Source organism: Lycorma delicatula, chromosome 1 (assembly GCF_047948215.1).
Source record: "Lycorma delicatula isolate Av1 chromosome 1, ASM4794821v1, whole genome shotgun sequence".
In the NCBI taxonomy this organism is placed as follows: domain Eukaryota; kingdom Metazoa; phylum Arthropoda; class Insecta; order Hemiptera; family Fulgoridae; genus Lycorma; species Lycorma delicatula.
In genome coordinates, this window is record NC_134455.1 from 157,658,490 (window position 1) to 157,673,289 (window position 14,800).

Sequence of the window (14,800 nt, forward strand, 5' to 3'; positions counted from 1 at the left end):
AAAATCAAAAAAGGCGCTTGGAAAACTGTAAGTGAAGAGTTTTCGTCAGCTGTTGGTAAGGTAGTGTACAACTGTACAACTAAATAAATTGCTGAGCAATATGAAGAGTAGTATCAAAAATAAACCGACTAAACTGCAAAAGGCAACAAGCCTATCAAACTAAAAAAGTGGAAAAAAGAATTTAATGAAATTATCAGCCTAGATAATAATCCGGTAATTTCTAAAGTGCCAGGCAGTCTATCTGTTGGAACGGGATGTGAGCTACTCGCTTACATCCATTTATATATCGAATTTTGATTTCCGTTTTTTTTTTAAATATTTTTCAGCAATTTTTAACAGTAAATCTTGTTTTACAAATTTATTACATCAAAAAATGAATTTGGCTTTTGTTGACATCAAATTAGTACTTTTCTGACAAATGTAGTAATGTACTGCTTCTAAACAAAATTCCAATTTTCTACCTTTTCTTACAACATTCTAATCAGAATTCAATTTTCTACAAATTCTCTTTAAAAGTTTTATGTATTTATTCACCATGTAACAAAATTATTGTACGTCAAACAGGGTTTTTTACCCCAGATTTTTCAAAAACTACTACAGATACAGTTCTGTGGCCTTTTTTATTCGATTTACAGGTCAAAAACCATAAGAATTTTTAATTCTGTCCCTTCATTAACATCCTAAAATTTCAGTATGACTTCATTTCACCGGGGTAGCTGAAATCCGTGCAGCATTTTTCACTTACCGTAACTCGCAAACGAAGCATTTTAGGATATATTTTTACATGTACTTTTTCACTTATTTTCACAAGTAGAATATGTTATGAAAGTTCCGGGAAAACTTCCTGATGCAGCATATTTCCTTATCTGTTTTCTAATCCATTGATTGTTCTCCTTAATTTCCATTATTATAATTTAAGGAGAATGAAGCTCTTGTTTAAAATTATTTAAAGAAACAGTATTTGCTGAACGCAATACGACTACACAATATTTTTTTACCTAATTATGAATTATAATAGATGTTTAAAAGATTATTTAATACAAGTATGCAAGTACGCAACAAAATTTTCTATTGATAAACGTTTGCATGTTGAAAGAAACCCCGCTCCCATTCTGAACTTAATCTGAAGAAGATAGATTTTCTTCGTTGTTAAAACTGGGTACATAAATATGTCATGAAAGTTTGAGCCTAATTCAGTTAAAATCCGAAATGAAGAACCATAACACAAGGTATTATCAATAATAATGTCAAGTGAAAAAATGAATATGTTTATTTACAAGGTTTAATAGCTGTTATTATTAATTAAAATTATATGCGTAAATATAGAGTTTTTTTTTAAATTATTAAACTACGGTAAAATCTTGAAATTAGTGAAGATGATTAATATAATTATGGTGCAAAATTTTATTATTTTTTAATAGGCAGTCTAAACATTCTTTTTAAATTAAGTATTTAATATAATGAGGGCTGTGGTAACTAACAACAGTTTATTAGGTCTCGCTTGAGCACTTCTCCCACCATACTTAATACCATGTGAAATAATATCAGCGTTAACTCTACCTTTTGCTTTTATGTTTTGTGAAATATTTAACTGAAGTTTTCATGGAACCGAAGTGAATGCAAAATACAAACACATTGTCTGTCATTCAATGATATTTTGTTTATTTCTCAAGTATTCTGTGTATTTCGAATTTATCCGGTAAATTAACAAAGTAAAAGTTAGTTTTATTCATTTTACTATTTACACTTAGGTGCTACGAAATCTGTAAGTAATTTTTTTTTTTTAACTTTTGTATAAATTGTATTTTATGTATAATTTTTCTATGTATTACACTATTATGAATTTATTATAATCTTATATTTATGTATAATCTTTATTGTCATACTGATGCAAATTTAAAAGTAGGTATTCTTAGATAGTAGAGACTTTGGAACAAAAATAAGATGTTTTAAAATAACGTCTACAGTTTTTATTTTATTTAGTGTATAAGTAACAGTAGTTACAGATCTATATTTTACCGATTTATACTGATTAAGAAGATCTTTTGTTTGAACAATAAATATAATATACTTAGATATATTTGATACGTTATGATATTAATTTATTTACTTCTCTTTCTGTTATAGAAATTCTGCTGCTCTTTAATAATTATTTATTGAACGTATAACCCAATACTACATATGAAGAGGACCTTTTAAACAGAATTATTAATACTCAATATTTTACTAATGATGATGATATTTTAAACAGAAATTAAAATGAAATATAATGAACGACGAACGGATTGAACGAATAAATAGTGATGTTAATACAAATATCGTGTGATAAAATGTGTCACGGAGTATTTGGAAACGAAAACAAATTATTCTGTCAACGCAAGAGGAAACCATATGTTAGTTAGGTTTGTATAATTTGTTCATTATTAGCTTTAAAATAAAATAAAACCAAAATAATTAATGTAGGCTAATTATGTGTTAATTAATTTAATTCTCTAATAACCACCGCGAATTAAATATCTTTTGTAAACAATGTGACGTATACTGCTTTTTACAACAGATAACATAATAGTGTTTCGAATAAAAAAAAAAAAACTAAAGATAAAAGAAGATTTGGTATGTGGTAACATATTGGGGATTGAATATAACTGGGGTACAATAAAATACATAACGAGAAACGTGATTGCGCGTAACTTTACCGACTATGTACATGTCCATGTAGCTGTGCGTAAGTAAGCGCGCACGTGCATGTCTACAGAGTATGTACGCAAACGAGTGTTCTTGTCTTCATACGAAAATTCAAGTAACTTACAATTTGCAAACGTGCTGTTAACACTTGTAAGTTATCCTCAAAATTCTATGTGAGAAAACATATTTTACCTCTAGGGACTTGTTCTTTAAATAAAAAAATACTTGCACTCATTTTCAAAATAAGATTTTAGGTCATTCCCATTTTATCTTCTTTATTTTTAATGAAGCATGTCAGTAAAAAAACGAAGTAATTTTTTTTAAAAATTATTTATCGGTGAAATGAAATTGTGTAATGTTAAGAAGAGACCAAAATTAAGCTGTGAGGTTGTCAAATAGATAAACTCGAAATCTGATCAGAGTTTTTAATAATTTAATTAAAAATGAAAAGTATATGGTATTCTATATTGAGGAATATATTTATTTTCCAAAATATTTGTATATAAATTGTGTGTAAACTATTTATAAACCAATACATATTTGAATATGAAATTGGAAAACTCAATAACTGTTAACAATAACTGCTTAAAATCTGAACGTAGATGACCATTTCGTTTGCTAAACACTCATCATTAGTAGACAATACAGGAAACCTATATTCAAAATAAAAAATAAGAATTAATTATAACAAGTATAACTGACAAAGAAATAGTTTTTAAAGAAAGTATAAAACGAGTGTGTTTACGTTTTTTTTATTTAAATATTAGTAAAAAGATATTATAAAAAATATACACATTTCTTTTAAAAACGTACTAAAAAAGTATTACAACTTTTGTTGTAATACTTTAATACTTAATAATAATTGTTTGGCATTAATGATTAATTCTTATATAGTGGAAAAATAAAGATAAATGAAAAAAAAATTATTTAAGATTTCCTTTTCTGGCGTGGCAGTAATTGTCATGAAGTTTTATAGTAAACATTATCTTTATACTATGCTTAAATAAATTAAAGTTTAAATAAACAATTTTTTTAAATATTATTTTTTTTAAATTTTAATGCTCCCCTCTCCAAAATCACCTTCCAAGAATTTCTTTTTGATTTTTCTTCGTTTACTATGTCGAAAGAAACTAAAAAAATTCAACTGAAAAATTTACAACCAATAAAAATTTACTGAAGATTTCGTTTTGTCAGGAGGGGGTGAATCATGATGAAATTTTATTGTAATAATTTTATTAAAAATGCATTATTTAAACCATTAATAAAATTAAAAGTTTAAATTAACCAAAGAAAGTATAAAAAATAAAAAAAAAACTGTATTTTTAAACTTCGATTGGATCAACCACCAAAATTATTGTCCCCAAACTGTTTTTTTAGTCACTTGCACTATTACTATGCATAGGAAGACATAAAACAATTTGGTTAAACATATTCAGTAAATAAAAAGGTATTCTGATTTTTCGAGAAGGGGAAGAATTCTGGGCAAATTTTTTTTAATGATCGTAAGAAGCATCTGAATTTAATATAAAGTGGGATTATTTTTGTACAATTTTGAGAAAGTTGACCCCAAAGACTATCTACCCCACCCCTTGTAAATATTGACTTCATAATTTTACCAACAATTTCACCTATATACACCAGTCTAGGTATAAAATTCATCAAAATCATTAGATCCAGTCAAAAGTTATTAAGCTTCAAACAAGCCAACACACGAACATAAATATGAACATTACCTCCACTTTTTTTGTTATTTGGGGTCGACTTAATTCATTAAAGATTGGTGTTCGATTACTTTACATCAGATATACTTGAAGAAAACTGCGAAGACGTAAAAATTATTCATCTGTAAATCGGGGATTCGTGAATTGGTCAACCAAAACCTTTGACCTATCTTTAAATAAATTAAGTATAAAGCTTGTTTTAAAAACAAACAAAAAAATAAGTACATTATTTTATGATTTTACTGTTAATTAATTCGTTTTGTTTCTTAAAAACATTATGCGTATGAAAAATACTGAAAATACATGTAGAATAATTGCTGTTCATTTCTGACTGATTAGAAGAAGCACTTATAGATTACTGTTGGGATAATAAACAACGGTATACCCCAGCGTGTTCAAAGTTATACGTTATTGTTTAAAATATTATTTAAATTTAAAGAATAAACATAAAATTTCGTGTTAAAAATTTTAACAATTTATATAATATATAAATATTTTGAAATTTATAAGAATGAAGAAAATGACTTATAATTATATGAAGCATACTCTTCAATACTGCTCCCAAGGTAGATCGGGGCTAAATGTTTTTTTTTTTTTAAATAAGCATGTATGCATGTTAGTACATGCGTACTAACATAATATAAAGTGAGTTTAATAATAATGCTATATTAAGCGTGTAGCTTAATATAAAGTGAGGTTATGTTTACAAAGAGAACGATAGAAAAGAATAACAAAGGTATGTTTTCCTAGCAATGGATTACGTTCCGCTTTGGTGAGAAAATGGAAGACGTAGGACGTAGCACATCACGGGTTGTATGAAGTATTACAAAGGAGCGTTTACATACAGGTCGCAACCTCGTCAAACATTGTCCTATTGCCTGACACCAGTTGGAGGAGTCCAATTCGTCGTTTGTCGACAGAGGTTGTTTTGTGTGTACAGTATATTGTGAACAGTAATGAATTTATCAACATAAATACCTAGCCTTAGTTTTCTTTTACTGATTATGAACACGTATTGAGTAAGCAGTTAGCCATTCTATCCACTGCTATCCTTATTTGAAGAACATATTAAAAGCAATCCTATTTAGAATGATATGGGAAGAATGGTCAATAAAACATTTTGAAATTTTCAATAAGAAAACCAATTTCGTCTTCTAATTCAATTCGTTCAACAAAAAAAGCAGTACATAGGTTCTCTTTATTAACTCGTTCAACAATAGAACAGAAAATGTTTTTCTTTATCTAGAGTCCATTATTCCTCACAAGTGATGAAGTGTAATGTATAAAACTAACGAATTTCATTCTCGATAACTACGTAATCGCTGTGTTCCGTATGAAAGAATGATTCCACGAACGAGCCATTCGTGGTCGAGTGGCGAGAAGTTGACGGTCAGAGAGGTCCAAGCCAGTCTAGGAGCTCAACTGTGTATGATCTGATCCGTACGCTGGTAGTTGATGATTTATCACATTTCTAATGAGCACTGCAGAACCTTCATGCGCTCTGCTCTCAGGATATTTAATCGTGTAGATTGATATCTACGAAGACAAAAATAGCTACAATTGATGAAGAATTACACAAAAGAGAGCAGAACAACAAACACCAACACTAATTATTCGGCCTTTATTAAAGCTCCAAGTTCTTGACTTCGACCAGCCACCCCACTGATATTCCAGATAGCGACCTTTAGTAATCTAAATATCAAAAGATTTGGTGGATCACCTTAGTAAGCAAGACCAAATTAAATTACCCATTTGCTGCACGGGAAACTTTATATTATAAGTAAGGTTTTTATCTTGACTTTGGCATCAGCATGGATGACACGGTCAACAGCCGCGGTATAAGATTAAGCTTAAGCGCAGGCGTTTGTAGTTAGATCCCTAATCGTTTCTTTACCTAAAAAAGGGAAATTTGCATTGCCTAAGTCAAAGGTAGCGCATAATTTATTCCAAGCCTTGAGTCGAATAGCATTCTTCTTAGTAGCTTGTACTGTTCATTGTAGCTCTTTGCTTCTATTTTCTAGCCAAGAATTTCCTTATTATCCCTACATCTTCTATAGTTAGCGGGATGGTATGATTGGCAGTGTGCACGAATAGCTGAAGTATTACTCTTATTAAGAAAATCTGCAGTTCTATGAGCCCGCTGTACATTTACAACGGTAAGACCTCATTTAGTTGTTCTTTATGTGGCCATACTATTATTATCGCAAGTACTGGTTACTTTGCAGATTGGTGCAATCCAGTCCGTTTTCTGGATGTCTCAAATGTAACTCTACAGTTCCGATGTATCTCAAGTTAAAAATCTCTTTGCTATTACCTTGGGCTCAAGTTTGATGAAAACGTCTGAAACGGTTCCTTTATAACTCGATGACGGGCATTACTTATGCTTTGGTCAACGTGTCTGTGTTCCTCAATTTCTTTCTTGATGACATCTATCAATGGAACCGAGAAGTGGAAGTTCCTCAGAACAACGCGAAAAGTCCTCCTGTCTATCCTCGTGAACGTGTGACCAATCAAATTGTTTTCATGCACCAAATCAGACCTTCTTGTACTCGTTAATATTCTTCGAGATGACATGCAGTGCTGACTGTAACCTTCATACTGTAGTTATACTTACCAACCAACGTTTCTAACAACTCATGTAGCCGCCTAACATCGGTAATGCCGAACAGAACTCTCGGCGGTGGCCTAATGGATTTCTATGAGAAGCCTCAACGTTACAATCCTGCAATGAGAGGTCCTGATAACAATTTGATAAAAGTAATTCAGCAGTGATATCGACGGGAGACTTTAGACGAATGCAAGACTGGCGCAGGATAAAGGAATTTTCTGTGAATCTGCGATGTCTCGCTTTCAGAGGCGTCATCCATATCTAATACAATTTTATCGCTAATTAGTTTACGACGAGGTTGTTTCTTGTGATCCCTGTTCGACAAAGCCAGGGTCCACGTTTTCTGAAAGAAAGCAAACAGAGTCATTTGCTTCGTTCTCAGTATTTAGAACAGCCGGTAGCTGAAGCATAATAAATAAACTTCTCCGCTATAGTTTATAGATTAACCCGAAAATTTAATTAAAAACTAGTAAAAATAGAAAGTAGATAAATACACAAAAACAATTTTGTAATATAATATCCTTCTGATGAATAATCACGTAATAATCCACATCCTCGATAAAAAAAAAAAAATAAAAAAAATTCATGTTAAACATAATCTCTCACTACTAGAAATGTTTTGTTGTATATACTCGTAAAATATTAAAAAATAAATAAATAACAAACAAAATCGATTTATTTATTAAAATGAAACTAAACGTTACTCTCAGATTATGTTATGGGATCAATCTCTTAGTGTATGATTTCAAAAACGTTTTGTAGATTCGTGCATTTTTTTTTCGTTCTATTTAACTAAAAATATTAATGTCATCTAAAAAAATGCAATTAAACACAATTATAATAAATAAAAAATAAGAAAAGAAATAGTATACATTCAACATTGATAAAAATAAAATGCACATTACTTGTACTTTCTTCTTTCTTTTTACAACGGTAAAAATGGAACTTCATTTGACAATGCTTTTGATTTTATTAAATCTTCCTCGCCTCTGATCAATCATTTTACTACCTTTTACGTTACGATTGGTCATCTTATAGCTGTGTAATATAGCTATATGTGTCTTATAGCTTTAATGGAAAATTTAATTGCTTTTTCTTTGAAGTCATGCCGCAATCCTTTTGTAGTCTTGCATGAACGTTAATATAACTGCTAAAAATAATTCAGTTATTAATTACTTATTATTAAAATAACATTATTTGTTTATAACTGTCCTTTATAAATCGTACTCCTACTTTTTTCAGAATATACGAGTAACTATACGCTTGGAGCAACATTTATACTAATTTTCCTAAATGCCCATTCTATACATTATACTATATTTTTTCGGTAATCGTTTACATCTGTTTTCCATATGTGTAAAAATTATCGAATTTTCTTTCTTATGTTATTTATTGAATTTTAAAACATATTTAAAGTAAAATGTCAATCAATATTGAGGTTCAAAATTGAAAATAATTGATTTGAAAAAATCTAAATCTTAAAACATAGTCTCTATTGATGCTTATATTTCGATTTTAATCCTCCAATTTACTGTTTTGTTTTCGTAAGAATTCTGTTTCCACCTATGCGTTACCTGTGTTCTTTTCAAATTTTTAATTCAAATCAATTTTTTTGGTGTTGATATATTACAATAATTCGTGCTCGTAAAAAACACCACATTTTGTCTGCGTTTTGATGGATAGGAGTTTCCTCCGTCCCTTTCAGTTCCACTGTTTCCTTCTATCGAGTCTGTTGGGCATCCTGAGTTTTTATTAATTTGCAGACTACAATGTCGGTTTCCTAAGTACTTTATGAATGGTAGGTTTCAATGTTTGTAATGCCAAATTCAATCGTCCCACCATCCTATTGTCTAGACCTCTCTCTATCGAAATTAATTCTGTAATCTCTTTCTCTTGAATCAGTCTCTCTATTTTATCCACAGTTTCGATCCTTCTCCCTAATCTTGTCTATGCTGCCTAGTAATGTATTGAAATATCTTTTCCATAATTCTATAATTAATATTCCGCTCAATATTTATTATAAAATTTTTAATTTAATGTTAATTATTATGTCATATTAGATAACAACGGTAATAATAAATTTTACAAATATTGTTAATTGATCGCCTAATTTTATTTTGTGAGTTAAATTATAATAATATTCTGATCATTTTAAAAATTATCTATGGTATAAATGTATTTATGAAATCTATTTTACTAGACCTATATGTATTGTGTTTTAACGGAAATTTTCGGCTCTAAATTATAATTTTTTTATTCAAACCTGCTGATTTCTTTTGACTTATTAATTTTATAAATTATATGGCTTCTTCCTCTTAGTTACTTCTTTTATCTATCCTATTATCTTTATTATCCTTTTATCTTTATTTATCCTTTTATCTTTTATCTATTCTATTACAATTTTTTTTATTGTTTTAATGTTTTTACCGATAATTATTTTATGTAATGTAAAGTCAGAACCTACATTACATTTAGATTCTGACTATACCTACATTGTCGAAGGTATTGAAGGGGTTATTTCATCGGAGGATGTGACCTATTTTAGAGCAGCGTCACGTTATTCCAGTTCCCAGTTTGGTTTCCGTAGTGGCACTCCACTATTGAGCAAACACACTGACTTGTTAAAATGATCAACAGGAACTTAGAGGAGAAGAGGTACTGCTTGACAGCATTCTTTGATGTCCAGCAGGCCTTTGACAAGATCTGGCTGCTTCAGCTTTTATACAAATTAAAAAAGGATCTTTCTCAAACTTGTTCTTTGTAGCTAACTGGATGGGTGTTTCTCCTAGGTAAAATATAATCAAAAATTATCTGCATATTTCGACACTAAGTTTGGAGTTCAGTAAAGCTCAATTTTGGCTCCTGTTTTGGTGAAAAATGTTCTCAGACTTCTAAATATGACGTACGGCAAGCAAAAAAAAAGAAAAGTTAAATCATACAGCGGTTTCAGAAAAAAACTAGCGAGGAGTAAAGTTGAGAAGCCGTGGCTTGCTAAAAATAGCGAAATCCATTTGTTAAACTCGGGGGAAAAATATTCGGTTATTAATTCTGAAAAATTATAAGAATACTTGCAAGTAAAAATGTTGTTTTTTTCTTAAAAATTTTCTTAAAATTTTTGGATATAGATTTGTATCTCTGACGTTATAATTTACAGTATGTAAGATGTTTATAGTGCTGCCCTTCCAGTAAATTTTTCTAGACAGTCATTGAAGCTACTCGTGACCCTTCCTATGATCTAAGCAGTAATTTTATCTCTTTCACATAACCGTTAAAGGAGAAGTTTTGGAGTTTCAAATCCAGCCATCTTGGAGGAACAACAGAACTTAAAAAAAACCTGTAAAATGATGTAACCGAAAAGGATTCTCTCATAATGTTTGTGTGAAAGCGCCGAAGGGAGACAAATATTTACGTACATTTGCCGCATCAAGACGTAGAGAAATGCTTCAGCATCAATGAAAGTCTTCACTTTAATCTTCAAAAAGACTTTCCACTTTATTTCAAATCGTACGTAGGCTACAATGAGATAAATGCAGTGTAATATCGCAGATAGAATACTCCGTGGCGCGAGTGGTAGCGTCTCGGCCTTTCACCCGGAGGTCCTGGGTTCAAAACCTGGTCAGGCATGGCATTTTTCACACACGCTACAAATCACTCATCTCATCATCTGCGGAAAGAATTGCTTGACTGCGAACTCGGAGGTTAAAAAAAAAAAGAAAAAATAGAAAGTATTCTATCGCAACGCTGACAAATTCCAAAGCTCTAAAGCATTGTAGTTGATAACTATTCAGTGTTCTCCGGTGTACTGACTGTTCTTGTGAATCTGGTTCATCTTCAATACATTAAATATCACGTTGTTTTTCATTTATCTATCCGGTATTTATGAAAAGTAATTAGTTTGCGATAAGTTGGTTTCCAAGCTTGTTCTTGATCATATACTGGACTACTTTTACATCTTGAATACTTTTTATTTACCGAATACAAGTTGCCTTGATTCATTGTTATACTAACTGTTCTTATTTCTGAATGTGGTTTATCTTGAATACATTCATTGTCACGTTCTAAATCAATTATCTATCACGCTTTATGGGAAGGAATTAGTTTACAAGCTTGTTCTTGTTCATACACTGAACGGACAACTCGTTGAACACGTTCTTCCGTAAATTATTCAACAAAGCCTTGATTCATTGTTGAAATCAAGCGGCATTATTTCGCCACTCCTGTTTAACGTAGAAACCACAGAATAATTACATTAGGAAGAAATTAACTCATTTTGATTATACGGTAGAAATTAATTATCAGTAATGCGGCAGCGTCCTGGCGGCAAAAAATCAATTTTATGAACGTTTTTAATTCTTCAGACTTGATTGGTGGTGAACAATATATCTCTGTGCAATTTTTAATTTTCTGGGTATTGAATAAAGTAAAATATCAGGAATTTTAAAAAATTATCCATGCTCTATATTCTCCACTTTCTATATTTATTTGTATTTAAATAATTAAAAAATAGGATTTTAATAAAACTAAAAAATAACTGACTATTGTAGAAGGTCCTTTAATGCAGTCATTATTTTTTTAGATTTCATTAAGTTCTGAAGAATCTTTAATACCATTAATGAAAGTAGAAATGAAGAACTATATTAAAGTAAAATGATTTTTAAAAGGATATTTAACTTTTTTTTCAATTTTGGTAAAATGGTATAACTCACGTTAGCAATAACGTGAAAATAGGTTTTTCAAATTGATGTGTGTTCAGTTTCATTCTGCGATAGAAACAAGGAATTCTGATGAAAATCAGAAAGTAATCAAATTTTCAATCACGTAACACTAAAATCTTAAAAGTTGAGTTTCCTAAGACTATTGCATGTTTAATTATTTTTAATATTTCAAAATAGATTTTCCTTGAACAAAAAAATAACCAAAAAGAAGTTGTAAAATTAAAAAAAAAAAGTTGTAAAGTTGTAAAATCTACTTGTCAAAAAAATGTTACAAATTTGGGTTTTGCAGCTTACCTGCATCTGTACATTTCATCGTAAATAAGATTTTTTTATGTCTTCTTTTTCCCAAATTTATAAACTAAAGGGATAATTTTTATTTTCAAACATTTCAGTGAGAAAAGAGTACTGATCTTAAATTAATAAACATAAATAACAAAGCAAAAATAATTTTAAAACTTAAAGGATAACGATAAACTTAATTAAATTAACTTTTTTATTACATAAACTTATTTTCAATTTTTTTTTTATTCTCCACTGCTATTTATTTATTTTCTCCTGACATATAAATCAACGTGAAAATACATATAGCCTTACAGTGTCAGAGTGTAGAATGTACCTTTTTTTCTAACACTGTATCTCATAAAACTCAGTAACTTTTTTTTTGTTAATATATTTTAGTGTAATATTATCGTTGTATAATTATTTATTTCTTTATACTTGTTTTGAACTTAATTTTATTAGAAAGTACTTTTTTGATTTTTATTTTTACTCAGGTGAAATGGTGTTCAGACGGTGTAATAAATACAAATGAATGATACGGTTGAGAATTGCGTTGACGGTAAGCTGGCACCCTGGGCTACTAACTTGACAGATACACCGTCGCCATGTCTTGAACATGCGCCTGGTTTAACGGATGCCGCAAAAACACGTGCGATCGTGCTCGGTGTAATGGCCGTATTGTCTTTAATCGGTAATGTGTTAACGATTATAAGCATAAGAGGTTCAAGATTAGCTTGGCGTCGAAGACATCATACTTGGTCTACGGTGTACACGCTTATTTACCATCTTTCAATTGCTGATCTTCTAGTCACTGTATTTTGCATCGCTGGAGAAGCCATTTGGAGCTATACTGTCGCTTGGGTAGCGGGTAAGTCTTTTTTAACAGAATATTTTCACGAATGAAGACTTATATTGCTTAATTTTAATTAAGCCTTTGTAACTAAACTTTACGAGATGAAACCTAATTACCGACTGTAAATCAATCAACCCACACTCATTTTTAGTAACATGTTAACAACTAATATTTCAATTTAGTGTTAGATTTTTATTTTGTTAATTTTTAAACTTTCAAGGTTTTGGAAAAACTATAATAATTTTAAGGATAACGTGATGCAGTCGCCTACGCCTGGGACTTAAACCGTCAATCTCCTTTGGCAAAATCTTTTCCAAACTATTTTTTTTCCTAGTGCACAATAGGTCTTAAAGTAGACCAAAATTATATATTACCTTGCTTGGTGTTTATATGTAAAAGATAATTATAATTTCTATTAAACAGATGCACTTTTAATATGTTAATAAATTATATATAAACACATTTGGAAAATGGAAAGAAATTCTTTCCGTGTGAAATTTAAGAAGGAAATTTAATTCTGAACATCATATATTTTTCACTGAAATTTAATCTTCAGGTTTTAAAAAATTTCGGATTTTTAATTACAGTAGTGCTAGTGATTGAAGGCAAGAACTAACATTACCTCCATAATCTCCGTTTCCTCCCTTTGACATTCTCAAAATTGTTAAATTGAAATCTTTCTGAATACAAAAGGTGGCAAAAATACTTCTGGATTAATTAAAATTCACTAGAGGTACCATTACAATTCCGCATAGTTTAATACTGTTTTTATAACATTTACTTCTTATTTGAATGATAAAATAAAATTTAACATTATTCCAAATCTGTATTAGTTCAAATCTTAAATATCAAATATCTCAAATATCAATATTGCTTAAAGGAATTGTTTTATAATCATACTGGATATAATTGGATACATATTTACTAGCAATAAAATATGCAAGCAGCTTATTTAATTATGATGTTGTACTTCTAATATATTTAAAAGACTAAATTTAAACAGTTTTACCCCACTTTTCAGTTTTGTATCTACAATTAATTAAAACAGTATAATAAAATAAAAAGTAGTTATACCATAATTGACCAGAATATTAAAATCAATGTCGTTAACAAATTAGTCGTTTTTTTATAGACGTTTTCTTATAAGAAAAGATTATCTTTTTTATCTTTTATTTTTTTCCCCAAATTATAAGAGTCAAGAATAAATAAGGTAAAGATTACGGACACACCAATTGGTGACACAATTGCAATTGTAGATTTTTATGATAACTTATCTTTTAACGAGATTTGATAAAAATTGTAACTTTTTACTCTAAAAAAATATTTGTAACAATAAGATTCACATAATTTAAGAAGTAAAAACAATAGGAAAACAGACGAGAACCTCCTCCAGTAATATAAAAATAGTGACTTGTTTGCGGGAAACCGTTCAGTGCGTGATTGTTACCAAATATTTTGGTTTTTAAAATTTATGTTTGTTTAACGTAACCAGACATTTACATTTTCACATATATGTTTGCTTGCAAAACCAGTTCATTAATAATTTAGCTGCAATCGCCAAATTTTCTTACCAAATAAGCTGATTAAATTATTTGTATAAGGAAAAAAAACAATTACGTAAAAGTAACCAAATAAAATCATCAGAAAAACAATCAATGTATTTTGGTTAATTCAGACAATTTTTTTTGGTGAAAAACACGTTACACCAAGTTGTATATTTAGAAACAGTTTAAACAAAACTGATCGCAAATACTTATGGCCGCCGTTCAAAAATAATAAAGAGCGCTTTGTAAGAGTTTTGTAAGACCTACATTAAATTTAGACCCATTACAATGCTATTCTACTATCAGTATCATAGAATTTTTCTTAAAAATATGACACATCATATTAGAGAAGATAAGTCCATTACTTTAATAAAACACAAAGAATTTTGTTCAAG

General features: G+C 29.6%; 1 protein-coding gene across 6 annotated transcripts in view; it reads left to right on the forward strand.

Annotated features, from left to right (window-relative positions):
• CrzR (corazonin receptor) overlaps positions 1-14,800 on the forward strand; it is a 1,123,351-nt gene that overhangs the window by 833,091 nt on the left and 275,460 nt on the right. For all 6 annotated transcript variants that reach the window (XM_075365578.1, XM_075365586.1, XM_075365549.1 and 3 more), the window contains 2 exons: positions 2,128-2,402; positions 12,503-12,876. In XM_075365578.1, coding sequence (XP_075221693.1) covers positions 12,537-12,876 — 340 coding nt within the window. In that variant the 5' untranslated portion in view covers positions 2,128-2,402; positions 12,503-12,536. The remainder of the gene's footprint in view (positions 1-2,127; positions 2,403-12,502; positions 12,877-14,800) is intronic.